General features: G+C 55.7%; 3 protein-coding genes across 17 annotated transcripts in view; 2 read left to right on the top strand and 1 right to left on the bottom strand.

Moving 5' to 3' along the window:
* The window catches only part of NHSL2 (NHS like 2), a 33,344-nt gene extending 18,493 nt beyond the window's left edge, over positions 1 to 14,851 (top strand). For 4 of the 15 annotated variants that reach the window (XM_068956720.1, XM_068956721.1, XM_009673059.2 and 1 more), the window contains 7 exons: positions 837 to 989; positions 2,753 to 2,889; positions 3,149 to 3,350; positions 4,861 to 4,992; positions 6,914 to 9,136; positions 9,285 to 9,417; positions 9,973 to 14,851. In XM_068956720.1, coding sequence (XP_068812821.1) covers positions 837 to 989; positions 2,753 to 2,889; positions 3,149 to 3,350; positions 4,861 to 4,992; positions 6,914 to 9,136; positions 9,285 to 9,417; positions 9,973 to 10,285 — 3,293 coding nt within the window. In that variant the 3' untranslated portion in view covers positions 10,286 to 14,851. Of the gene's footprint in view, positions 1 to 836; positions 990 to 2,174; positions 2,275 to 2,720; positions 2,890 to 3,148; positions 3,351 to 4,860; positions 4,993 to 6,913; positions 9,137 to 9,284; positions 9,418 to 9,972 lie in introns of all 15 variants that reach the window. The other 11 variants (XM_068956724.1, XM_068956725.1, XM_068956723.1 and 8 more) reach the window with 6 other exon arrangements.
* Positions 14,852 to 15,606: 755 nt separating this feature from the next.
* Positions 15,607 to 17,384, top strand: PIN4 (peptidylprolyl cis/trans isomerase, NIMA-interacting 4). The gene is made up of 4 exons (XM_068957284.1): positions 15,607 to 15,760; positions 15,858 to 15,919; positions 16,103 to 16,222; positions 17,207 to 17,384. The coding sequence occupies exons 1-4, from the start codon at positions 15,721 to 15,723 to the stop codon at positions 17,363 to 17,365; spliced, it is 381 nt and encodes a 126-aa protein (XP_068813385.1). The 5' UTR covers positions 15,607 to 15,720; the 3' UTR covers positions 17,366 to 17,384.
* A 2,603-nt stretch (positions 17,385 to 19,987) lies between these two features.
* Positions 19,988 to 24,227, bottom strand: ERCC6L (ERCC excision repair 6 like, spindle assembly checkpoint helicase). Its single transcript, XM_068957226.1, has 2 exons — positions 24,125 to 24,227; positions 19,988 to 23,858 (listed from the first exon to the last, which is right to left on the bottom strand). The coding sequence occupies exons 1-2, from the start codon at positions 24,163 to 24,165 to the stop codon at positions 20,039 to 20,041; spliced, it is 3,861 nt and encodes a 1,286-aa protein (XP_068813327.1). The 5' UTR covers positions 24,166 to 24,227; the 3' UTR covers positions 19,988 to 20,038.
* Between the last annotated feature and the right edge of the window lie 2,583 nt (positions 24,228 to 26,810).

Raw genomic sequence — 26,810 nt, 5'->3', positions numbered from 1 at the left:
ATTGCCATGCAGGCTTTGGGGCAGGGGTCTGTGTGCAGAGATAGCCATGCTGGGAAGGACATTGTTCTTGCAGTGTGAGGACTGGGGGCCTCACAGCATTGCTCCCTAGGGGAATCCTCCCTGCTCCTGGGGAATGATGCTCCATGCACACACACACCCCCCCCAGAGCAAGGCCCAAGGCAGAGGAGGTCCTAAGCACCTTCCAGAGGTGGCAGAAAGCCCCCTTGTACCTTTGTGCCCTTATTTTAGCTTGCAACTTCTGCTCTTCTGCAGCACGGAGATTGCTTCACTGCTGCACACTGCACTTCCTGCTCTTAACCCAAGAACAGCCATGCAATTACACAGGGTAATAGGGCTTTCTTCCTTCCCCATTCTCACCCCTCTCCCTTTCCGACCAGTTCTAGCAGCCCATGAGAAGGCACAACGGCAGCTTAGCTGGCCAGGGCACTGAAGAAGTGTGTCCAGGCCCCAAGTGGTAGTGTTGCTGGTGGGGTCCAGTCCTGCACAGCAGCATGGCTTGCATGCTTTGCCAGGCATGATGCAGGCAAGGCATATCCAAGTCCCTGTATTCCTGAAGAGCCCAAGGCATACACCAGGGCAAGCAACCAGGGCAGCTTCATACCAACGGTCCCTGTGTATGCACAGAGCAGGTGAAGGCCACAGGCCACAACATGCCGTGGACTGCCTACCTACTATGATGCACCCCGTGTAAGTCCTGCATCCCCAGGTGCCCAGCTTGGGGCAGGAATGGCACTCAGTTCACTGTAGGTCGCCACCCCATAGCTTGTGGGAAACCCCCGCTGCTTCCCTCTCATTCTGGTCTCTCCTCCCAACAGCCACCTCTAACCTAGACCTCGAGAACAAGAAAGCTGCCCACGCCAAGCTGCCATGGCAGCAGCCGGTGAACGTGTTCCTGGCCTCCGGCCGCCCACCAGGCATGGAGCAGCTGCACCAAGAGGCCCAGCTCAACCTCCAGAGCTTGCTGCAAGGTAGAAGGGCCAGCGGTGGGCTGGGTTAGGGTGACAAGGATAGGCACAACTCTGTCCTCTGCTCCTTAGCTGGTTGGGGACAGCCAGGATCCCCAGTCAGTGCCTGTGGCAGACAAGGCTCCTACAGGGTTTGTGGCTAGCATGGTAACCCCAGTCTGCTCTTCTGCACCTCCCTGCACAAGAATTGCTTGGGATCTGCTACAGCCATGGCTGTAGGAACCAGCAAGATTGTGCTTTAAAAATCACTGCTGGCAACACGGACCCCACAACAGCCTGGGTAAATTATTCTGGTGGAGAATTCTTCCTGCTCCACCGCAAGATCATCAGGCCTCCCCTTCCCATCACCAGCTCACCTGGTATCTATACTTGTTAGGGTCATCTCCCCACATGCAGTTGTCCAAGCCATTTATCAGACTTTGGCAAGCCATAGTAGTCAGGCTCCTGCATGCTCCTGGGTTAGTCCCAGCCCTTATGCCTCTCTCACAGCTCTTCTTGGGACCCTCTGCACTCGCCAGTCTCCTTTCAGTCCCCCTTCATGGCTCTCTGGCCATGGCGTCACTCCAGCTGAGCATCCGTCTTGGACACGGGAAGAGGCCATGCTTATGCCAGAGGGCCCTATCTGTTCAACAGGGCTTGGCCATGCTTTCCCAACACCACTTTGTCCCGGGAACTCATTTACATGGTACCTCTGGGCATAGCACACAGCCCAGCTGTAAAACCCAGGCCCAGCTGACCAAGAGATGCAGATCCATTTGCTCCAGCAATCCATCCTCTGATCTTGTTTTCTCCCAGTCACTATTAAAATATCAGAGCAGCCCAGGCCCAGAACTGGCCCCTGGGGCCTCCTGGACACTCACCAGCCCCACAGCATTTCTGCCTATGAGGACCTGGCAGTTGATTTGTTTAATCTAATCAGCATGGCTGTTGATTTTGTTTCCTTCCAATTTCTTAATCAAGACATCACGTGGTCTCAAATCAGATGCTTTACAGGCATCAATTAGATCAGCAGCCTGGCCTTTCCCCAACTTGTAATCTCATTAAGTTAGTCTGATCAGACCTGGTTTCCATGAGGCCACAATGACTGGCATTAATTAACTCAACAATTACAGGATGGGGAGATATTGAGTTCCCTCCTGGTCATCCCCAGTTGGATTTGCTTCCCCTTGAGTCCTATCACTTTCCTAGGCAGCCTTTCTTGGACAAGCAGTGGGGGCTGGCAGGGTCCAAGCTGTGACTTGAGTGTCCCAGGCCTGGACTCCTTTCCCTGAGTTTGCTGGCAGCACGGGTGAGTTTCCGTTCTCCATGTTCTCTTCCTCCTGTTTGTTGCCTAAGCCCACCTGCCTGTCGTGACCAGGGACCCAGACAGCCAGTCAGTGTCACAGTGGTGTACCCATGAGCGCAGCTGTCCCTGCAGCTGGCCGCCCAAGACTTCACACTGTATCTGCTATGTCCTCTGCGGATCTGGCAGTGAGCTCCACAGTGGGACCAGAGCCAGCAGACCCCTGGTGAGCTGACTCTGCCGTCATCCTACCCTGCAGTCCTACAGGAGACATGGGCTGTGCTCCAGAGTGCCTTCTTGCTCCTCCCTGTCCACCTCTCTGCCTCTGCAAATGTGACTGTGCAGGATTCAGATAGGACGGCCAGGGTCATTCACTGACCTTCTTGGCACCCACCTTGTCCCTGGGGGCAAAGCTTTCACCTCGGAGCACCCAGTGGCCTCTCAACCCACAGGCTAGCGCAACACCCTGCCATCTGTCTTGCAGAAGAGTATGAGGAGCAGTACACAGAGACCAGGGTCACCGGGCAGACCTTCCGCGCTGCCAGTCACCTGTCCCCGGACACTCCCTCCGAGCCATCGCCCCGGCCCCCGCCTGCCAAGCGTCTCGAGTTCGTGCTTATGGTGAGTCCCTGGGTCCCCCACTTTGTCCCAGGACGCGGGGCAGCCGCTGCAGGTCCTGGTGGGAGAGACAGGCCCCTCTGCCCATGTACGTCTCCAAGGGTGGCAGGGAAGGGAGGTGTCATTCCAGCATCGCTCGGAGAGGAGGGGTTGGCATGGCGAGTCAGGTAGCAGGGCCTAGGGTGGCCTTTTCTGTCCATCCCTCATCCCTCCTCCTTCCCCCAGGAGTGGCTTTGGTGGTTCAAATTCCTTTTTCCCACAGCCCCCAAGCCGGCGAGCAAACGAAGACGAGACCACCTCTACCACACTTGGTGTGAGGCCTCCCGAGGCCTCCCTGAGCCTCCCCACCACCCCGGACAAGCAAACAGCCTGGACGAGGGCCTTCCCCCTGCCTACCGTGGAGGAGAAGCAGTGGCACCAGTCCTGCTCCATCCAGACCAACGTCGTCCCCATCAATGTCTCTGGTAGGGCAGCACCTACACATTATGGTTGGGAAGAGATGCTAAAGGCAGCCCAGGCCAGGCAGTGACCCCATCGTCTTGTGCTCAGCAGGTTGTAGAGCAGTGGGAGCGTAGGCTAGGACTGCAAACCTGTGTCTCTGCAGGCCAGGAGAGCACCCAGGGCAGGGCAAGGGGGCAGCAGGGCCTTGCTCAGGTGTGTCATTCCCCGCTATCTCTTTTGCCATCTACAACTTCGCGCTTCTGATCCACTGGTCACGCCACATTCTGGTCTCTCATTTCTGCCACGTTAACCAGCTGTCATGGTCTGTTGTCACCTTGGCTCTCATTGTGCTCAGTACAACCTGCCTGTCCATCCGTCTGTCCATCCTTGCAGGGCTGCAGCTCCCAGGGCACAGATCTGCCAGGTCCTTCCAGGCTCGAGTGCTGCACTTTGTCCCACACATGTACTCTGCCCTAAGGCATCCCTTCATTATCCATGGGCAAGGTGTGCTTTGAAGCCCTGTGGCATGCAGCTGAGCAAGATAAACCTCCTGAAGGCAGAAGATATCTTTTTTAGTTACTCCTTTCTCTGATGGAGAGATTTGCAGGAATCAGGATGGTTCCTCTCCTAGCCCTGTGGCGATTCAGGGTCTGAGGGACCTGCAGCACTCTGTGTCATTGAAATGCTGGCCTGGCTCAGCATCCCTGTCCCCCATCCTGTGACATTAGCAATGGAGCCCAGCCATGTAGAGCTCAGCCTTGCCAGCACAGATCAGAGCCTGTTGCACAGAACTGGGGTGGTCTCTACGATTTCCTGCATATTCCATCTCCATCAGCAGGCATCTCCATGTTCCTGCTTGCTGGCACTCCAGCCTCCCAGTGCATCATCCACCATGCCTCCATCTCCCCAGCAGCTCGCATCTCATTGCTAACCACACTCCTTCCACCACTCTGCCCTTGCCACCACCATGCAACTACAGGGACTCTCACCAGCAGAGGGGGTGGCTCATGACTCCAGAGCAGCATTAGCCCTGCCAGTCACACTGTAAGACAGGGCTGCGTGCTAGCAGGAACGAGGTCCTGGGGCAACCCAGGACCATGGCCCTTTGCAAGGCCTGGGTGTGGGGCAATGGTGTGTTGAACTGCAACTCCTGAGTGCCAGAGGCAGAGCATTGCCGACCTGTGTTATCCCTGGCCCTGTGCTGGCCTCCTGCATGGCACTTCACCCATCACTGGGGTGCTGGAGAGCTAGCACCCCAGAGCCACCCTACACTGGGCTCCTTTGAGGCAGAGGGGCTGGGCACAGAGAGGGGTGCCTAGTGGCACCCTTCTGCCTGCATGCTCACAGCAGAAACCTGGGCCAGGCGACTCCCATGGCAGCTGAGGTGGCCCTGTCCAGCCACGACATGCTTCAAAGGCACTGGCCAAATGCAGCAACAGAGCTGGGCTCAGCCCCTGCCTGAGCAGCCCCTCTGCCCATGCCTGCATCGTCCTCCCAGCACTGCCATGTACAGCGTGTTTGTTTTGGCTACAGGGCAGCACTTTACTAGGCACGCGAGTGCTCGTCACTCCCTGTTTAACACAGAGACCGCGATGAACCCCAAGTCCACCCTGCGGCGTAGACGGACCATTATCGGATTCCCTAACCTGTCCCTGCGAGACCAAGGTGACAACAACAACCGCGCAGCCGCTTTCACGCTCCGGGAGTGTCCAGGCACAGCTGGTGCCTGCCAGAGCTGCCCTGACCATGGGCAGAGCCACTCTGGGGGGGGCTGATGCTCAGCGTGGGAGCAGGCAGGCTCTCTGGGGACATCACACTGGGGCTGGCACTTGGGGACATAAAGGCCACTGCTCTGGCTCTGCTTCCGCCTGTCAAGAGGCTGCCTAGGGAACCAAAGTCCCGGGCAGACTGGTGATGCTGGTCTGGCCCTGGGGCTGGGGCATGGGAACATGGACTGCCCCCTGGGGCTTGCATTTCCCCAGACTGCTAATTACAGCACCAAGGGGCCGCACAGCCCCCCCCCCCCCCCCCCCCGCCAGGCAGCAGGAGCATGGGGTTGTGTGTCCTGTGTGGAGGGAGGATGGACAGACCATGGGGATTTTGCCCACATGGGCATGAGAGGAGCTGTTGCCAGATTGTGAGTGCTCCTGTTCCCAGCCCCAACAGTTCCTCTCTCAAACAAAAGCATTTGCCAAGCAATTAGGCTGTAATTTGTAAGCTATGTGAGATGACCCTGGGAAAAGGCAGAGATGGTGCAATGAGAGAGAGATTTCTATCTAAGGCAAACTCCCTCCTCTTGCTGGGAATTCCACCTCTCCCCAAGCAGGCAGTGCAGGGCCAATACTGCACTCAGCACCCCACATCATGGTCCTACACATTTGTGGGGTGGGAAGGCCACTGAGATTTCTCCCAGTGATCCCAAAGCAAGGAGTCACCTAGATTCAGTGCAGGCAACTCCAGCCTGAGTCCCAGGCCCATGCTCACCCCTGGCCATGGACAGGCCCCTTATGCAGAGCACTGGAAGTACAGAGTGCCAACCTTGCCTCAGTCTTCATTTGGAGCTGGCAAGGCAGCCCATGCTGGCATGCTGAGGATGCTCATGGTGGCCCCTGGCTGGCCCCCTATGGCAGCACTGCCATGGACCCATGTTTGACCCCTGTCCAGACAGCGTCTGTCGTGACTTGGGGACCCACCATGCCCTACAGGAGGGTGCAGGAAACTGGAGCCTCTTCTCAGAGGTGCACTGGGACAGGACACAAGCTGGAGCGAGGGAAACTCTCATAGGTAGAAGGAAGTTTTTCCCATGTGGGTGGTCAGACACTGGGGTGAGAGCCCAGAGAGGTTGTCATGATTCCTTCCTTGGGGGGGATTGAACCTCAACTGGACATGGCCTTGAGCATCCTGATGTGGCTGGATGTGCTCTGAGCAGAGCACCAGACCAGACTCCCTAGGTCCCTTCCCAGCTAGACTATTCTGAGATTTGGTAACACAGATGAGATGCAACCTGTGTGGGGCCTGTGTGAGCTATCTCATCCCTCCCTGACCCTAGTGGTGGTGGCTTGCTCTGCTCTTTGTGGGCCCCATCCATGCTCCCACCTGCAGGACATGACTGAGTCAGCACTTTGGTCCCCATGGGGCCGATGTCCTCATGCGCAGAGACTCTTAGCTCAGCTGCTAAATCATCCATGCAGTCCCTGGCATGTCTCAGTCAACAATTCTCAGGCCTACTTAAGGTTTAACAAAGGCCAGGCGCAGTCCTCGTTTGCAATGGCTACCACGATTTACAGGTCTTAAGAATATCTGATAGGAGGATTCAAACCCTTCCCTGCCACTCAGCCTGAGCACATTTCACTCACTGGTAGAGATGCAGAGATCAGCCATGGACTCAAAATAGTCCTGGCTTCGTGGCACCCAGGTCCTGCTAAGCCACAGATGCAGGACTGTACCATTGTCCTGCTGATGGAAAACAGAGCAGGGAGATGCCTAGAGTGGCCCCAGTGTGGTCACTGCTCCCCAGTGCCATGCACATGTGGCAGCTCTGGCCCGTGCAGCCCCAGTTCACTGGAGCTTATGTGTGTCCCCACAGGCAGCACCAACGGCCCCACGTTCAACACACATGCACCCATCGCAGAGTCCGTGTCCTGCAGCTTCGTGTCTGAGACTGCTAATGGGAGAAAGCCAACCCAGGAGATAAGTCCCCATCAGCCGCTTTCCGCCCCACTGAGGAAGACCTTCAGTGATCTTGGGGAGACACTGCAGGCACGGTGCTACCAGCCACCCATCAAGATGGACAATACAGCCATGACTTACAGTGGTGCCTGCAACGGGCCCCAGGGCTCCACCTTCTCCCCACCATGGAGTGCCGGTTCCTTCAGCTACGCAAGTCCCGCCGGCCCTGCTGCAGGCCTGAGCAAGGGGCCTGCATGTGCCTCTCCAGGCAGCTCCAGTGCATCACCCAACTTGGACTCTCCCGTGAACACTGACCAGGCAGCCTCCTTCTTCATTGCAAAGGAGGAGCACGTGGGAAGCAATGGGCCCAGCTCTTTCTCCTGTACAGTGCCCGAGTTCCCCCCAACCACCACAGGCAGCCAGGGGTGCGAGGGCCGAGAAACTAGAGTGAATTTCTTGCCAGGAAGCAAAGAGGAGACAGAGACAGAGATGGAGCCATCACGCCTGGAGGTGGACCGGGGAGCCTGCCGGTTTCGTGAGCGGTCTTTGTCGGTGCCCACTGACTCGGGCTCCCTGTGCTCCATGGACATCACATATGGCGAGAACCGGAGGGGCAGTGCCAACTACACCTTGAACTACCCCAGTGCCAGCTCCGAGGGCAGCACAAGCACCGATAATATCTCCCTGGGCCTGGAACAAGACACTCAGCAGAGGCGACGCTCCAAAAGCATCTCCCTCAAGAAGGCAAAGAAGAAACCTTCACCGCCCACACGCAGCGTCTCTCTGATTAAGGATGAGCAAGTTACTTCAGCGGGATCTGGCCCTGCGCTGCCAAAGGATCAGAGACCCAAGAGCCTGTGCATCCCACTAGACCCTCAGGGCCACCGGCTGGTGCACGCAGACCCACAGGGGAGGGCAGGCAGAGAGATCGACAGTGTGGCCCTCTCCCACCAGTGGTATCTCACGGACTGGAAGACTGGCGATCCCTACCGGTCACTCTCTGGCTCCAGCACAGCGACAGGGACCACAGTGATTGAGTGCATCAAAGCACGGGGCAGCTCTGAGTCCCTCACATCCCCCTCTATTTCCAGGGCCACAACACCCTCCCAACTCTCCACAGAGGTGGACCTCAAAACCTCTTCCCCGGGTAGGCGCACTGGGCTGATGTCCCCATCCAGTGGGTACTCTAGCCAGTCAGAGACCCCAACACCGACCATCCCCACATCCACGATCCTTGGGCACTCCCCACACCAGGTGCGTGTGAGGCCACTGGTCCCTGAGAGGAAGTCCTCACTGCCCGCCACATCCCCCATGGAGAGGAGCCCCAAGTCCAGGCTGTCCTTTGACCTGCCACTCACACCGCCCGCCCATCTTGATCTCTCAGGGCTGAAGATCTCCTTGAAGGGGAAGACGAAAGTCAGCCGGCACCACTCTGACTCCACCTTCGGCACCAAGCTGGCCCAGAAGACCAGCCCCATCCAGCCCATCATGCCCATGGTCACGCAGTCTGACCTGCAGTCCGTCCGCCTGCGCTCCATCAGCCGGTCAGAGCCGGAGGACAACGCGGACGGCCCAGACCATGGTGAGGAGCCGCCACACGGTCCCTCCTCTGTGCCCGAGAGGAAGGTGAAGCCACCTGTGGCAGAGAAGCCACCACTGGCCAAACGGCCTCCAAGTATCCTGCCCAAGCCCCTGGCCCTGCGGGAGGAGGGTCCCCTCTCCCCCACATCCCCACCAAGCATCACTGCCAAGGAGAAGGACAGCTTCATGGTGCTGCGGAAAGGGGAGCTGAGGAGGAGTCCAGCAGAGCCCCTCTCGACACCAGCCTTGGTGGGGCCACGGCGGCTCTCACAGGGCAGCCTGGAGGATGAGACACATCCAGAGCGCAGTGGTGCCACTGAGGGGGAGCGGAGGAAGTCCAAGGTGCCCCCACCGGTGCCCAAGAAGCCCAGCGTGCTCTACCTGCCACTCACACCAGCCCCAGCTCAGCAGGGGGCCCACACAGGGGACCAGGCACTGACCCCCAGCCCCATCATCACGCTGGACGCCGACCCCAGCTGCTGCGACCCAGATGCCGACGACCTGCCTCCACCGGAGGCCCTGGTCACATCGCAAGGTGGCGAGACCCCCTCTGAGCAAGGTGAGTGCCCCTCCACACCATCCCTCCCTTCCCTGCGCCCACATCTTGTTTTAACCCAGGTAAAAGGGGCCCATGGAGGAGGTCCCCCTCTGCATCACCCCACACCCATGCAGGGCATTTCACAGCTGCTTCTCCTCCCTGTGCTCAGGCAGCTCAACAGAGGCCAGCGCACAGGAAAAGAGCTTTGCAAGCCACAAGACAGCTGACTCCATTGCGGAGGAGGATGACGATGTGTTCGTAGCATCCCGCACGACAGAGGATCTCTTCACTGTGATCCACAGGTAGGGCCAGGGACATCAGCAGCTCTGGTATGGTTGCCTGGGCACAGCCGGTCAAGCCGGATGTGCCCATCCATAGTCACAGAGCTGGGTACAGCTCTCCTCCCATGCCTCATATTTTCTGCACCAGGGTGGATGCTTAAGAACAAATTGAGGGTAATCCCCAGGGAGGTTGTTGCAGCCTCATGCACTTCTGAGAGGGAAAGTTTCGTTTCCTGAGTCTGACAAGTGGGATCTGTAACCAGGCTCAGTCACCAGCCTGCGAACAGGGTCTGTTCAGCTATCAATTTTGGGGCAAGTTGGACCTATCTACCAGGACAGCACTTGAAGGTAGTAGCTCAGTTCATTACCCAGCCACCAAATGGACTGGTTGTCCTGTTTCCCTGGCTGAGCAGCCACAGCCACAGCCACAGCCACAGCTGGGTAGATACCTTGTCCTTCATCCTTTAGATGCTCCCCCACCCCATGGCAGGGCACTGCTGTAGCAACTCACCCCATCCTAAGAGGTGGCGGCCCTTGCCCAGGGCTGTTCCCAACACACATCTCTTTGGTGCTTAGGTCGAAGAGGAAGGTGCTTGGGTGGAAGGAACCTGGAGACACTTTTGGCAGCCGATCTAATTCCCACTCACCCGTAAAGACTTCAGGGTCTCCAACCAGCGAGTCCCCTGCAGTGGTGGTCAGCACGGGGAAGTCTTCAAGCAGGAATGAAGATTTTAAGGCCCTGCTACAGAAGAAGAGCAGCAAAACCAGCCCTGGTACCCGGCCATCTGCAGCTGAACTGCTCAAGACCACAAACCCGCTGGCTCGGAGGGTCATGATGGAGTTTGCCCCTGAGCTAGATGGTGCAAATAGCCCCAAGAGCCAGCCCTAACCCTGCACAGTCCCTTCTGGCTATAAAGGGCTTGAGATGGCTGCAGAGAGAGTACTGCTCTGGGCAGTAGCTTTACGCACTCAGGTCTCTGCAGATGGGATATCTCAGGCTTCCCATGTGAGTCCATGTGCCCTCCTGAAGGTTTTATTTTTCTTTTTTTTCTTCCTTGGCAAATCTTCTTTTGATGTTCTCCGGGAGGAGAGCAGCTGACAGAGTGGCAGTGTTTTGACCTGAGGACACCACGGCTCTAGTGGAGATGGGATATGTCAAGGGGAAAGAGGCAGGCGTGGAGCACCACAAATGGGATCATTCCCTGCTGAACCAGCTCCCTGGACCCTTCCAGCATCCAGCCGGCACCTCCCCACATGCCAGCTGGAGGACAGCACTCTTTCCTGCTTCTTGGGAGCCAGAAATGGACAGCAGCCCAGGTGTAATTCAGCATCCACAGTGAAGCTAGCTTGAAAAAACTGTTTGGTCACTTCGGCATGTGGTACTTTAAATGGCTTTTATAATGCACAGTGCTGGTGATGTTTTTTTCTCTTTCTTTTGACACTGTAACTTGAATTTCCCAGGCAAAGATCCCAGGTTTGAGTTCAGCTGGATACATGGAGATTTACTTTGGGAAGACATAAGGGGCCAGCTGGAAATGAGATTGCTTTGGAAGAGCCACAAGCAGTGTCCACTCGTCATCCAAAGCATACTCTCCCACCATACTGGTGGACCCGGCGCCCGCAGCCAGTGTGGTGATCTCAGGCCAAAATCCAGTCAATTGAAAGCCCCTAACAATGCTGCATTTCAAAGAGCTCTTTGGCCCTCAGCCCAAAAGCAACACCCAGGGATGCTAACACCATCTCCCAGGGAACTATGCCCCATCTTCAAATGCTGTGTGCACAGAGCCCACCTGAACTGAGTGCAGAGGCAGTCTGTGTGGAGGCACATTGTGTTCCTGGTGGGATGAGGCCCTGCCAGAATGAGCTGGTCCCATGGGAGGCAGTTGATTTCAGTTAAATTAAAGCATGAGGTGAGTTTTGGCCCTGCTGATGCGATAAGGAAGGGGAGCAACTGACTAGTGCTGCACTGAGGAAGTGGGGAGTTTCCTTCCCTGGCTGCTCTGCCTGTTGAATGGGACTGAAGTACCCCGGAAAAGCAGAGTGGACCTGCATCTCCAGCAAACCTCTGCTGCTTCAGTTGCTGGAGGTCCTCAGTTCCTACCTAGCTGTTGGCCAAACCCAGCCAGGTCCATCTACTTAGATCTGATGTGATCATATCCACCTCCTGGTTTATTCCTGGGGTCCCTCCCCACCAACACAGGATAAGTGTTACCCACCACCTTGTCTGTACCCGCCAGCAGTGGTGGTGGGGAGCTGCACCAGGCTGAGCAGGACATGTACCCATGCGGATGCCCTGTTCTACTCATGAAGTGATGGCTTTGTCCCGCTGGTGTCTGGAAGGTGCTGTTGGCAGTGCCATCAACCCACCAGCACGCAGGTCCCCAAGCCAGCCAGACTGCACTTCCCTGAGTGCACATGGAGCGGTGGCCTTCCCAACAGCAGGGGACACTGACAGTGTCAGGGTCTCTCTAGTGCCAGGAGACATGCGCAGGGCCAGACTCTTGCAAGAGCAAGCCTCCATGGTGCCCTGGCAAATGTGGCCCTTCCCTGCCAGGCAGGCCCCCTGGCACCACCTGTGCACTGCCACAGCGAGACAGGCAGATCAGAGCACCCAGGCTGATGGCCTCCAGGATCCTAGCAGGAGAGGACAGGCATCATGCCAGCAACGTGCTCAAAGCACTGCTCTCTGCCACTCTCCGTGTCCTGCTAGGATGCTGCTGAACGCTGCCAGCCACTGCAGGAGCTGGTGGCATGGTGGGAACAGCAGACTGTCCCTTCCACACAGCCAGCTGTTGCCACACAGGCCCCGCTGTGGGGCTTCGGGGCCCTGCTGATCAGCCAGGCTGCCGGAGCTCAGCATTTCTGCAGCAGCTGGAGCTGCAGTCTGTGGCCCCTTGGAGACACGGCAAGGCCGGACTGGGTCTGGTAAGGTGCCCCATACTAGGAGTAGCCAGGACACATTGTTGATGCATGCAGCAGACCTTACACTGTGTGTTTGTGCATGTGTGCGAGCGTGCGTGTGTGTATGTGTCTGTGAGCACGTGGGTGTTACAAGGAGGTGGCATGCGCTTTGGCGATGGCAGAGGGATGCTGTGCAGCTGGCAGCGGAGTTTCTGAGCAGTCTCCTGCACCAAGGCATGCCAAAGGGACGGTCTGAACATCTCCCTCTGGGACACCAGCCATTGCCCAGGTGCAAGAACAAGGGAACGGGCTGAGATTCCTCCTGCTCACCCTCCATCCTGAGTTAATTTCAGCTGCTTATTCCAGGCAGACGCCCACACCCAGCTGGTACGATCACAGTGCCATGGCTCCCACCTCACAGACTTTCTGTGGGGAGGAGCATCTGCACCATGGCACCTGGCAGGGCAGTGCCTGGCTGCTCTGCCCTATGGCTTCACCTCCACAATGAGGCTTTTTATGTTTGAGGCCCGCCTCGGGACGGTCTCTTTTGCAAGACTCTCCCATCCTCTTAGCCCAGACACCCTTCTTGCCTCCCCAGGCCCTTAGATCGGCATATGGCTGCGCCGGCTCCAGCTGCATTCAGACGCAGGGCCCAGGCTGCAGAAGGAGAAAAGGAGATAGTCAGATAATCACAGAACTTGGCCTAAAACTGAGCACCAACACCCATGATGGGAGCCCCAGCTCTCAGCAATGTGGGTGCAGGCCTACAGCGCAGGCCATGAATCGTCCCCCAGTGAGGGATATGTGTGGCAGAGCCAGCCAGTTCCATGTTGGCACCTCAGGCCCTGCCGGAGACCTAAGGCTGTGGAGAGCTTTCCTCCCTCCAGAGCAGCTTTTTGCTCCAAGGTGACATCTCACAGGAGGAAGACATGTCTGAAGGGCACGAGGCATTGTGAAGGAGAGAACTGGCGTGGTCTAGAAATGCCATCCACCTTCTTTGAGGAACAAGCATGGCTGCAAGCTCATAGCAAGAGAGAAATGGCCAGACAGTGACTACTGGAGAAACAAGGTGTTCAGAAAAACTAGACATTATTTCTTTATATATTTCTGTAAGCTTCAGTGCTCCAAGCCTCCTGTGGCTGGGGAAGTGTTGCAGCCAGGCCCAGTGTCCCCTCTCCAGGAGCAGTAGGGAGAAGGGTGTCTGTCACATGGGATCCTATAGCACAAGGAGGGCCTGGCAGCAGAGCGGGAGGTAAAGGACAGGACCACAGCATCCCAAGTCCCCTTCTGCGTGAGGACTCGTGCTGTTGCTTGGCTGGTGCAGAGGCACTGCAACACCACGACAGCATTCCCTTGGAGGGGCCAGAGCTGGTTTGATGCCCACAAGAGGGTCTCTACCCTTCTCAGAAGCTCTGCACATGGATTGTGCCCACATACCTGCTGTTCTCCTGCTGGTCTGGGCCCCATAGGCATCAATCACCTCTTGGGAAACATCCCCTTCCCCAAGATTGTGCTGGATTTTACCCTAAAAGAGGCTCAGTTCTCCCTGTAGTTTTTTTTTTCTTCTCACATTACTTGCACACTGCTCCCCTCCCTCTCATGGGGTTGCATAATTAAGCCTGTAATTAAGATCCAGGCTGAGAAACTCAGGAAAAAAAAAGTTCATACAAATTTCTGTGCTTCATCTGTTTTGGATACTCTGATGCCCTCCCCCCGACCCTCCTCCTCTTCCTCCTCCTCCTGGGCCCAGCTACATGAGGCTCTGTGCTGGCATGTGGGGCAACGAGGTAGCAGTGGGGTGTGCTGCATGCCCTTGCCAGTCCTCGCACAGCCTGGGGAGCTGCTGCAGCCAGAGACATACACCCAGGGGAGAAGAAAGCTCTGGGAACAAGTACTTTTTGCACATGACTGCTCAGGAAACCGATAGTGGTGGAGGAGTATGGGCACTAGAGCATAACCGGCCAGTGGACGGGACTCTGCAAAGCAGGCTGGGGAGAGGAACATCAGCGCAAAAACCTGTTGGCATCGTTGCTAGCGAAACCAGTCACGTCATATCTAATCAGGAAAAGTCTCAAAGCCCTAGGCTGTCCCGGGAAGAAATCGTGGCTACATAGCCAGGGGTTTAAGCCACATAACAGGAGCCCTGCATCCTCTGTTTCCTTGGTCCCGAGGAACCAGCTCCTCCCTGCAGAGCTGGTGAGCTCCAGGGCAAGAACTGATCTCTGACCACATTTTTCCTCATCTCCCCACCTAAATGAATGAAGAAACCTTTTTCTGCGGGCTGTTTCACTGCAGCAAAAAGAGCTTGTGGTCCCTCAGGTGCCACAGCCGCCAATACTGTGTCCCCTGGCTGCCACGGGCCAGGATGGATGCAGAGAACTGCTGCTGCTGGTGGGTCCTGTACAGAGGCCCCAGGTCAGCGATGACCCAAAGCCCTGGTCCCGGTCTCAATCTCAGCCCCACATGGTGGGCACAGGGTGGGGGGAGCCACGGTTTATTCTCCCAAATGTTGTACTTTTTCATCTCACGAGCTTGGTAAACTGCTCCCTGCTGACGGCTGGCTGTGCGTGCTGGTTCTTGCGTGGGGGTGCTGCGGGGGGCACAGGGGTGGCGGATGCGCAGGTGAAGCGATGCATATCAGGGCAGTGGGGCACCCCGGGAAGCTCCGGGAGGAGGGGGCCATTAGGCATGACCCCCATGCCTTGGGGAAGGACCAAGGCAGCCCCATTCACCGGAGGCTTCTGCAGCATCCACCGCACACCTGTGCGCCTGTGATGGTGTGGCTGGGCCACCGCAGGGTGCTGGGGACAGGCACAGTGGGAGTGCTGGGGATAGGCCTGGGGTGCTGGGGACAAGCTGTGGAATGAGTACTGGGGACGAGATGGGGGTGCTGGGGACAGGATCGGGATGCTGGGAGCAGCCTGGGGTGCTAGGGACAGGCCCAAGGTGTTGGGGACAAGCTGCAGTGTGGGTGCTGGGGCCAGGCCTGGGGTGCTGGGGCAGACTCGGGGTGCCGGGGGCAGCCCGGGGTGCTAAGTGGGCGCTGGGCCGAAGGCCGCGCACAGCAGCCCGCGCGGGAAGCCCCGCTCCGGCGCGGCGCGGGCAGCCCGGGGCCTCCCTGCGGCGCGGCGCGGGCAGCCGGGGGCCCCGCTCCGGCGCGGCGCGGGCAGCCCGGGGCCTCCCTGCGGCGCGGCGCGGGCAGCCGGTGGCTCCGCTCCGGCGCGGCGCGGGCAGCCCGGGGCCTCCCTGCGGCGCGGCGCGGGCAGCCGGTGGCTCCGCTCTGGCGCGGCGCGGGCAGCCGGGGGCCCCGCTCCGGCGCGGCGCGGGCAGCCCGGGGCCTCCCTGCGGCGCGGCGCGGGCAGCCCGGGGCCCCGCTCCGGCGCGGCGCGCTCCGGTGACGGCTCGGCGGCGCGGCTCGGCGGGATGCCTCCGAAAGGGAAAGGCGGCGGCAAGGGGGCCAAGGGTGAGCCGGGGCCCGGAGCCACCGCGGCTATGGAGGGATGGGGGGGCCGGCTGGGCCGGGGCCAGAGCCCGCCCTCCTCACGGCGCTGCGTTCACAGGTGGCGACGGCGGCGGCGAGGGCAAGTCCCAGGGCCCGAAGGGCGGTGGCAGCGCCGTGAAGGTGAGGCCGGGCCGGGGCGGCGGCGGAGGGGCGCTGCACCCGGCCCCCGCGCGGCTGCCCCGGCGCGCGGCGCTGCCGGCGGCTCGGGCTTGCGCCGCTGGGACGGCCCGCAAGAGCCGGCCACGGCTATGCCTGCCCTGCGGGGAGCCTGGCCCCGATTTAGGCTTTACTTTTGTCCTCCAGGTTCGACACATCCTGTGCGAAAAGCACGGCAAAGCCATGGAGGCCATGGAAAAGCTGAAGTCCGGAGTGCGCTTCAGCGAAGTAGCTGCACAGTACAGCGAGGATAAAGCCAGACAAGGGGTACGTGCTGCTGCAGCCTGGCAGCCCTTTAGACATTTCTCGGGGGAGGGTAGCACAGTACTCTGACGAGCCATGATAGACACGGAAGTGGCTTTTGGGGGAACTCGGTCTCATTGCCTGTCACTGGTATTTCAGTATTGCAGACCTGAAGGAGCCTGGTATTCCTAGGCGCCTTCAGAAAGTTTGTTTCAGTACCTTCAGGCACAGCATCCCCCTGTCCCTGAGGCATCCATGGCGGTGTGCAAACAAATGCCAGGGGCAGCATTGACTGCTAGGCAAAGGCACAAGCAGTTAGCATTAGCTCAAGCAGTAAATACTTATGTGCCAGTAGAGCTGGGGACAGGGACTCACATGCAGGTAAGTAATCACTAAACGTTTCTGTAAGGACAGTTATCCTATGGCATGGCTTTGCATCTGCTTCTTGGCAGCTCCTGCCAGTCCAGTTATTGATGGAAACAGCTCTCAAGTCCTGAGGCTGCCCTGCTCTCAGCACTTGCTTCAAGGCCCAGTGCCCAGCCCTCCATTTCTTAGTCAGGCTAGGTCTGGGGCACCATCAATAGGCTCTGGGCATACAGGATTGAGTTCTGCTTTGGGATGGCAAAGGAGGTACATTGTGTGTAGGGTGAGGAATTTGTTTGAATGGAGAACAGTAGAAGCAAAAACAAAAACCGTTTCCTTCATACAGGCAAAGACAAGAGAGCAGAAAGGCACAGCTGAAGCATACAAACCCTAGCACTCTTTAAGGGCAGGGTGCTGGCCTGCCCTGGTTCTAGCCAGCCACCAGCTGCGGAGAGGCACCCATGAGAGTTTATGCCTGTGTTGCCCTCCCATTTATGAAGCGGTACACACTGCAGAGACAGAGACTTCTAAACACTGCCTGGAAAGGTCTCCTGTCTCACGAACACATCATCCACCCTTCCTGCTGCTGAGACACCTTTTGCAGTGAGATTCTCAAAGCTTAACCCTGTTGATTTCTTCTCCCAGGGAGACTTGGGCTGGATGACCAGAGGCTCTATGGTGGGACCTTTCCAGGATGCAGCATTTGCCTTGCCTGTGAGCAGCATGGACAAACCAGTGTATACAGACCCTCCTGTCAAAACAAAGTTTGGGTACCACATTATCATGGTGGAAGGCAGGAAATAAAATATGAATGACCATTAAACTGTTGACTGCTTGAATTCTGAGAGCTTCCCAGACGCCTTGACCTTGCAGCAGAACGGTCATAAGCAGCAGCACGTTTCAAGACAGCTCATCTTCTCTGCTATTTTGGCAGGAGGCACAGATTAGAGCCAGCAGAGAACAAGGCCATGCAGAGAGGTAAAGCACACCTTGAAAAGGTCAGGCAATAGTTTTCAGCAGTTGAAATCTTTGTCTTGCTGTGTAGCTCCTGCTGTTCCTGTTGCTAAGGTGTGAATAAGAAACTCAGGTTTTATGTGCAAACCGATGTCTTCTGGCGAGAGAAATAGGAACTCCCTAGAGCATTTGTCTTTATCTCATCCTCACTAGTGGGAATGAGATCAGCTCTTACATTACCCTTTCTGTTCCAGAGCTCTGGAGGTAACTCCAGACTTATCCAAACTTGACCAAAGGGAGTCTTTCCAAGATAATACTACAGCTAGAACTACTGGGTCACTGCCTTGGGCAGACGTGGCACTGGGTATCAGTTACTAAGTAGAGGTGTGGGATAAATAACCCAAGGCTGGAGGCACCATGACTATGATCATAACTGGGGAGGAGAGGGTGGATGGGGAAGCGGGAGGAGGTAGAAGAATAGGCAGCATGTCTATTACTGCATACATAACCTGAATCTAAAGCTACATCTTATCCATTCATAACTTGGGCAAGAAACTAACTTAGGGTTGAGTGAGAGGAAAGCTAGAGGGGGGAAAAAAAAATGCTAATTGCTTGCTTGTTGCCTCCTGTACCTCCCTACTGTAAGGCATACAGTATGTAGCACAGCCTGCTAGGCTTAGACTCTTTCTTCTGTCAAAGCTGGCAAAAATGATAGCATGACCAACATGAATGAGACAACCTATTACATCTATTGCTAAAATCCAAGAGGCAGGAGGTATTTCAGTGCACTGATCCTTTTTCTGCCGAAAGCTAGTTCTCAAGCCAGACATATCTACAGACATACATCAGCTTTGTTTGCAGATGAACATCCTGCTGTATAGGAGATAAGGACTCAGAGACAGGGACAAAACATTAAATAGAACAAAAAGCCTTGATTAAACATGAAGTAGTAAGATTGAAACCAGGGCAGGTCTTTCTCCTCCCCCTCTTTTTGGGGTGTTTGTTTTGTTTAAAGCACTGCACATTTGCCTGCTCCCAGAGGCCAATCACCGTTTGCAAAGCTCTGTTCGTTACTATTTTGCTACGAAAGGCAGACAGGCCTTTCTGTAGCATGAGAGCAGATGTGGCCTCATTTAAGGGAGGCTCTATTAATAAACTACTTGTTTGCAGGCTGCAAAGGCTTTGTTCTACCTATTAGCAAAAACATATCAGTACATCTCCCCATGTTCTCCTGTTCTGACAGGTTCACCATTTGTATTTGGAATGTCTTCTAGTACGGAAGATTCAAATGCAACAGACCAGTTTCTTCTACAGAATTTGAAAAAAAAAAGTCAGGAAGGTGTGAGAGCCCCCTGCTATCATATAGAAGGCAAACTTGCTTCATGCCAAATGTGTGGCACGAGGAGGCATTAAAATTCTTCGCCATGTTGAGCACTGCTAAGAGCCAGAACAAGGTTCTTCCTATTTTAAGTGGGTTGCTAGTTCAGGACTATGCAAGCTTCATAGTTCTATTGAGTCTGCAGTACCTGGGACAATATTTATCTACCACAGCTAGACTGCATTTGGGAGCAAAGTTTGAGAACTTCCTTGCCAGAGGAAAAGCAGCCCAAAACTGTAAAACCAATATTTCCCTGCCCCGCCTTTGCCACTTCCAGGCAAGAACAGGCTTCAACTGTACTCCTCAGATGGAAACAAAGAATAAAATAAAAGGAGAGGGGGCTACAAGGTCAGATGCTAGATTCCTTTCAAGTCCTCTGCTTGAATACAACAATACAAGAAGGTTCAAGGTGTTCAGTACCTTACCTCGGTCAAGGCCCAATTGCTGTTCCAGTCATTCTGCAACCTCCCCCAACTATGTAACCCATCTACAGCAACCACAGTCTAGCAAGGATTTGAGCAGAAGGTTTCCGCAATGCCACATTTAGCATTAGACCTGGCATGAGGCAGATGGTATGCTGGCCTCCGTTACTTGGAGGATTTATAGCAGCAGACTTTTTACAGCAAGTATGTTACGTGCCTAAACAAGCTGCTATGAAAGCGTGTTCTTAGGCCAACTTAAATCCAAGCTGCAGTAGTAGGAAGAATTACAGCAGCCTAAATTCAGACTGCATTAAGCTGCTGTGGAACCACACCTGAAGATTCATTTCAGGAGAACTAGGACACAGTAACAGAATCTGAAAGGCAGAAACATGAAGCCAAAGCTGCAACTTGGAGGAAAGGGATTTAGGCATAGAGGAAACTTTTTATTAAGCAAACAAAGAGGACTAGGAAGTGTTTATCTTAGTGAACTGAATACAAAGTCCCTTTCCCAGCACCTAAAAGCTAATGACAAACTATTTGATTCTCCAAGTGCTTCCTCACAGAGGAAGAGATGCTGAACTTGTTCAGTCACCATGACTACAAGTTCCATAACACAAAAAAAGGAAATTCTTAAGGCAGCCACCAGTCCCAAGCTAGTTTAAACCAGAGTGATATAGTTTAGACCAACATTTTATGACAAAAGTGAGACTCTAAAGGCATGTTTCATTTCTGGGCAAGCTGTCTATACAAGTTTAAGGTCATAAGCATTACTTCAGGATCACCATTTTTTATGTCAAGAGCTTGCAGAAAACAGTTCAATGCCGCCTGTAGTTTTCCATCATCCTTCAGTTTCTTCCCACAGTCTATTAAGGTATTGTAATTATCTAAGGCAGGAGAGGAACTCTCACCAGTCTCTTTCTGGGAGACACTTTCCTGGGTGAAATAGTCTATCTGCTCACCAGACTGCAGTTCAGCATCACCAGTGGATTCCTCCTGGGATGACTCTGTCTCATCTGCTTCAGACTGCGTACAGTCTAGATGGAAAGATTCTCCAACTTCATCAAGCGTTTCTCCAGCAGGTTCTTCTTCAGGCTCAGACGACTCACCACTGCACTCTTCAGCTTCTTCTTCTACAAGGCCCCCTTGCTCCTCAGTGTTGTCTTCATCATCAGTGGTTCCTTCGTCATCGGTGTTTCCCATGATTTCTCCAATATCCTCAACCTGGTCCACCACCATGTTGATTAGAGATCTCCTGGAAGCTGTAGACCTGTTCCCACTATTAGTTACCTGGGGAGAAAAGATGGCTTTGGCTATACTTCTGTCACATTTAGGAGTGGATGCACTGATTCCTTCCAAAAATTGATGCAGAGGGCTGTTCAAGGGAGATGACCTTTTATCAGATTTGTTTTCTTTCAAGAGCACAATGGAATGGTCTTCATCCTCACTGTCTGAGGCAATTCTTTGTATGCACCTCCTTCTACGAGAAGCAAAGACACTACTGCTTTCCTCTGATGTTTCATTCCCTTGCAGGGAGTTATTCAGATCTTCAACTGTGTGATAGGAGTTTCCAAAGTTACCATTCTCACATACCCAACTTTTCACTGGAGACTTACAATCGCTTTCTGCTTTTAGTTGAAACTCTGCCTTTTCTGGATTCTCCTGTGATTTTTCCCCATTTGAGATATCTTGCCATCCATCTTCAGACTCTTCCAAGACAAGATTGAAGTCCACTTGATCTTGGAGAGATGACACAGACATAGCCTCCAAACTGGCTTCCAACACAGGAGAGTTCTGGATCCTAGCATGGACTTCCAGCATAACGTTTGATAATCTTGGCAGTGTGGCAGCCAAAGGTAGCTCAGGAACGTCATTCTCATCTGACCCCAAGGCAGTAAGTGGTTCAAGTACCCGATTTGACAGTTCGGTAGTTTTAGGATCGTCAGCCATGCCAGATTCATTACAGGAGCGCCAAGATTGTTCAGAAAGACCATTCCTTCCATCAGTCAAGCTATTTGATTTTATATGAGAAGTAAGAGAACACTGTTTCTGTTCAAGACTTGGACTGTCCTTGTCAAGTGGATGAAGTCCAGGGGGTGATGGCATAATGCTTGATTCAGCGTTTTGCTCAGATTCTTGTATATTGGATTGTTTCACTTTCTCACTGCTAGTATCCATACTGGACACATCTTGTGCCAGTTTCTCTTCACCTACATCATCAATAGTCAGACTTGTCATTTTAGAGCTGACATTAACAATCTGGACTTCCTCATCCTCTGTAAGATCTATAGCTTCCTCATTTTCAAGTTTAACAACTACTGGTGGTGAAACAAAGTGATTGATGTTGTTCAATCCTGGAGACTTCTTCTTTGGCTGGGAAGCCAGTTCCGGTGCTCTTGGCCATGTCCCCTCAGAAGCATTTCTGATTCTCTCCATCCTCTGGTCTCTAAGCTGAGACTCTAACTGAACTAGCTCGTGGGCTTTCTGCACCCTCTGTTGAATGTACTGATGGGCTTCTTCATTCTCAGCCCGCTCCTCATGAGTTATTTCCCTTGTATATATTAAGTCATGATCAGAAATGCCAAACATTTCCAGAGAGTGCAGATAAGCAATATGTTCATCCAGCTGTACATCAGTCTTTCGTTGAGTGGCATGCAGAGACTGCAGCTGGATCTGAGTTGCAGATGTTCGAGTATCTTCTAATGTGAAAAGCTCCCTTAGTTCTTGCTTGGAAAAATATCTAAATGGGTTCTTTTTGTCACCAGTAGTCTGTCTTATTAATGAGTCCTTGAATACTTGTCGCCTATATATTTTCTCTTCCACGGTGCCACAGGTAATCAGTCTATAAATTACTACATTCTCTTTCTGCCCAATCCTATAAGCTCTGTCCACAGCCTGGGCATCTGTAGCTGGATTCCAGCTGGGATCAAAGATCACCACTCGGCTAGCTGCGGTTAAGGTTATACCAACGCCGCCGACTTGCGTGGTGAGCAAGAAGACAGAGTAGTCTTTGTCATTCTGAAATGCACTAATGCGCTTCTCTCGTTCTGTTAAGTGGGTTACTGTTCCATCAATACGCATGATCTTAAATTGTCTGCGCGATAAAACATGCTCTATGATATCTAGCATCTTCCTCGACTGCGAGAATACCAGAGTTCTGTGTCCCTCATCTCGCAGCCTTTCTAGAAGTCCTACAAGGAACAGCATTTTCCCAGACTCCTGAATCACAGTCTCTTCAGACAGATGATCTATTTTGTTAGCTCCTGCAAGTATACCTGTTTCACTCCTGTAATCCTGCTCAGAGTATTCATGTCCTTCTAAGCCCAGCTGGATACATGCTCTTGCGGACAGAAGCCTGGGGTGGTCACACAGCTTCTTCAAGACAGTCAACTCAGCTAGAGGTGAGCGGGTAGTCATCAGCACTTCTTTCAAATGATCCAGAGAGAGAAAGTTCCTGTAGATTTCCTCTTGTATTGGTGCTAAATACACCCACACAACAAAGTCATTTTTCCTAGTAAGAGACGGCATGACAGGAGCACTATTTTCACTTGGATCCTCAGGAAGAGGAGCATCCAGTTTGTCAGCATTGCAGTTTTTTTTGATATCTTCTTTAGTTCTTCTGAGGAAATACGGCTTTATAATGGTCATTAGATTCTCAGATATCTTAAGGCCCAGTGCTTTCTCTCCCAGAGTTGCATCCTTCTCCCTTGCCCTCGTAATAGGGTTCTCATATTCCATTTTAAATGTTTTGGCTGTTCCTAGGAGAGAGCCTTGGCATGCAAAGTCAAACAAGGACCACATTTCCCGTAGGTTGTTTTGCACTGGGGTACCCGTGAGGAGGAGGCGATGTTTAGCAGGAATAGCATACACACATTTTGTCGTTTTGTTTGATGGACACTTGATTTTATGCGCTTCATCAAGAATGATGTAGTCCCAGATAAACTCCTCTTCATGGCTGCTGGCAAGCTGCTTCCAGTTGTTAATAAGCATCTGGTAGCTTGTGATAACAATGCCATTCTTCCTCTGGACCCTCTCCAGGTTCCTGGTGCGCTCTGCCTTGCTGGTGCCGTGGAACTCCTTGACGCGCAGGCCAGGGGTCCAGCGAGCAAACTCTGCCAGCCAGCTGCTGACCAGCGTGGTGGGCATGATGAGCAGGACATGCTGGACAAGGTCAGCATCAAACATGCCTGAGAGGAAGGCGATGATCTGGATGGTCTTGCCCAGGCCCATGTCATCAGCCAGGATGCCACCGGGCCTGCCCTCCCGGTGCAGGCGGTACAGAAAAGCAACACCTTCCCGCTGGTGCTGGAAGAGCTTCCCGTGCATCTCCCCGTAGAGCAGCAGTCCGCTGCCGCACACGTCCACGAAGCCTTCCTCCTCCTCCCCATCCTCCTCCGCCGCTGCCGCCTCGGCCAGCGCCGCCTCCACGCGCCGCATGCGGCCACTCAGCTTCTCGCTGGGGCGGATCGCGGCCGCCAGCCGGAACAACCGCAGCGCCTCCTCCAGGTCCCCGCCGCCCGCCGCCGCCTTCGCCCCGCTCACCAGCCTGCGGGAAGCGCCATGGGCACCGCGCGGAGCCCGCCGCCGCCCGCGGAGCCCGCCGCCGCCCCCGGGGCCCCGGCCCCTTCCCCAGCCCCGCTCGCCCCCGGCACCAAGTGCCACCAGGCCCCGCCGCCCCCGCGGCCGCGGCCTCCTCCTCGCCTCCCCCCGGCCCCGCCCAGCTCGACCCCGGCACCAAGCGGCACCGGGCCCCGCCACCGCCGCCCTGGACACCCGCACAGAGCGCGACCGGCCGGCCGCGCCGCGCCTCACCTCCGGTACCGCTCCTCCTGCCCAGGCTCCAGCTCCGCCATGGCGCGCGCGCCCCGCCGCTGCCGCCCCGCGCTTCAAACGCCGGCCCTTCCCGTCCTGCCCCGCGCTCCCTTCCCCCCCCCCCACCCCGCATGCAAATGAACGGCCGCGCAGCCAGTCAGCGTCCGGGGGCGGGGCTGCGGCCGGCCGAGTCCCGCAGCCACCACGTGGTTTTGGGGGGGCGGGGCCGGGGCCAGAGGACGGGGGCTGGCGGGGCCGGGGCCGGGGCCGGTCTCGGGCTGCGCTGTCCTGGTGCTGGGCTCAACAGGGGCTGGGCCACGGTGGGACTGGGCTGCACTGGGTCAGTTCCCCCCGCTCCTGGCAGTATCGGGCTCCTAGGGCAAGGCCCGGCTGCACAGACCCCCGGTGCACAAGGCTCTGAAGCTTCCTGCTCTCCTTTCCTCCTGCCTTTCCTGGGAGCAATGGTGGGGACAAGGGAGTAGCATTTCCCATGCGCTTTTTCTGTACAGTGGGAGATGTTGCCATGTTACTCCAGGAGCACTGGCCCCATGGGGGCTGAATGGTCTTGCTGGACCCTATGGAGGGGGGTCCAGCAGAGTGCACTGAGTCCAGCACAGGCCAGGCGAGCCAGGGAGCTGCAGCTCTGCTCCCGGCTCTTCAACTGCATCTGAAGCTGCTGCTGAACTCAGAGCACACCAAAGCAGTGTTTCCTTTTCCATGGGGTGCTCAGAGAGCAAGTGGGACAGGCAGCAGTGCCCCCACCATGTAGGTGCTCTGCAGCCAGGAGACAGCACTCATGGCTTGGAAGGGTAAGAGATGCTGGCCTGGAGTTAGAGTCCTCAGCATGGGACCAGTCATGCAGTGTGGACTGCTGGAAAGCAGCGCTTCTCTGAAGGCCCTGGCCTAGGCTTTGGTTCCCTGCAGCCACTCAGTGCCGCTCATCACTTGCCCTCTGTGCCCAGATCTGCCGGAGGCCCAGTGCCCACAGCCTGGCACCCTCGCTGGGCCATGCACCTGGGAGGAGGGGGTGCCTCCTGAGCACCAACACCAGCACCCTTTCCACTCTTATCTCTGCAGGCAGCTCTGGCAGCCACATAGGTGTTTCCATTTGAATACAAGCCAGCTCCCTTTCATTTGCAACCCCGGCCCTTGCTTTTTAGTCCCATATGGAGGTAGACTATGGACGATGGAACTGGCTTAGGCTCTATAAGGGATCTCTAGTTTGTTATAGATGACATATAGGGTGTTTCCAGGAGTCACAGCCAAAACGTGAATCCCGCGGATCGTGATATCCTGGATCAGTTGTCCTATAAGGGAGCATGTGAACCAAGACAGGCTGTTACAGAAAGACTGGGCAGAGGACTAACCACCAGTTAGTTTGTGGCACATGCCCATCTGCGGGGGTCCGGCAGGTTTACACCTTGCTTTGGAAACCCCATGGGAGAAGAGCCAATTGCTATCAATTCCCACTCCAAACAGCAGGACTGCGGGGTTATCAGGCAGTGGGAAAGGAAGGGGGTGTCTTGCCAAAGGCCTTCGTGCCAGCGGTGGGCCATCTGAGCTTGCCCAGCCCTGTGGTGTGTGCAGTGCTAAACGGTGCACATGCTGGCGAGAGGCTCCTGCAGCCCTCGGGGGCTGCTCTGCTGGCCCCCACGTCCTCCCAGCACTCCTCTTTCTTGGTAAGTTTTTTCTCTCCTTCCTGGAGCGACGTGGCCAGAGATGGTTTCCTTCTCGTGAGTCAGACCGAATAAGGCCTCGACTTCCTCCTGTGACAGCCACAGGGGAATGGGCTGGGGGGGGGGGGGGGATTGGCTGTGAGCTTGCCATTCTGGCAGGACAGAGGTCTGGAAGAGGAAATGGTCAGGAGCTCCTGGCCCAGTGTGGTCTGTGGCAGCAGGAGACCTCCAGTTTGTGCTGGGAAGAAGCCTGCCTTCGACGAGGCCTGAGATGGGCTCAGCACGAGCCCCAGCTGTAGATGTATGATGCCGTTGTCCTGTGCTTCAGTTGCCCCAGCAGAGTAGAGCTCTCTGCCGCCTGCTGGCAGCCAGGACAGAGCCGGGGTGAGCCCTGGTGTGCTGTGCATCACCCCAGCCTGCTGGTTTCTGCTTACGCTGAGGCGCTGGGTTGCAAAGTGCCAAGCTCAGGAGCTGCTGGGTAAGTCCATCTGGCTCCCAGGGACGGGCCTGCGCTCAGCCCAGCTCACACGTGCCTGAACTGATGGCCCTCCCGGCTTTGCCTCTTGGAAAGGTAACAACCGCCATTGGCACAGACGTGGCCGTGCAGATCAGAGGGCCCAGGAGGCCGGAGGCCCTCAAGTGCCCCTGCCCGGCTGGCTGTAGGGCCGGACTTGCAGGGCTGGGGTGAGCATCCGGCGCTCTGCCCTTTTTTGGAGACTGCAGCAGCTCCAGCTTCCCACGGGACGCGGCACTGCCGGCCTTCTGCAAAGGGCAAGAAAACGCCCGAGCGATTCAGGTTTACCCCCAGCACCGGTCAGGGAGGTCGCAGGTGGGGGCTCATATCTTTGCGTCAGCTCTCGGGGCGCTCACCCGCCACAGTCAGCGCTGCTGCCAGCGTCCTTAGCCAAACCCTGTTATTGCCGCTGTGCATCCCGGCCACTGTTACTTGCCGCTTTGCCAAGCCGGTTGCCGCTTTGCGCCCTGTCCCTCACGGCAGGGCGGCGGCCGTC

Source organism: Struthio camelus, chromosome 11, assembly GCF_040807025.1.
Source record: "Struthio camelus isolate bStrCam1 chromosome 11, bStrCam1.hap1, whole genome shotgun sequence".
NCBI classification, from domain to species: Eukaryota; Metazoa; Chordata; class Aves; order Struthioniformes; family Struthionidae; genus Struthio; species Struthio camelus.
The sequence above is the reverse complement of the archived record's forward strand: the minus strand, read 5'-3'. Positions and strand labels throughout refer to the sequence as shown.

Excerpts from the sequence above, each read along its gene's own strand:
- PIN4 (XM_068957284.1), top strand. The coding sequence starts at position 15,721 with ATGCCTCCGAAAGGGAAAGGCGGCGGCAAGGGGGCCAAGG. Across the intron at positions 15,920-16,102 it reads GCGGTGGCAGCGCCGTGAAG|GTTCGACACATCCTGTGCGA; the intron begins GTGAGGCCGGGC and ends TTTGTCCTCCAG. Across the intron at positions 16,223-17,206 it reads AGGATAAAGCCAGACAAGGG|GGAGACTTGGGCTGGATGAC; the intron begins GTACGTGCTGCT and ends TTCTTCTCCCAG.
- ERCC6L (XM_068957226.1), bottom strand. The coding sequence starts at position 24,165 with ATGGCGGAGCTGGAGCCTGGGCAGGAGGAGCGGTACCGGAG. Across the intron at positions 23,859-24,124 it reads CAGGAGGAGCGGTACCGGAG|GCTGGTGAGCGGGGCGAAGG; the intron begins GTGAGGCGCGGC and ends CGCTTCCCGCAG.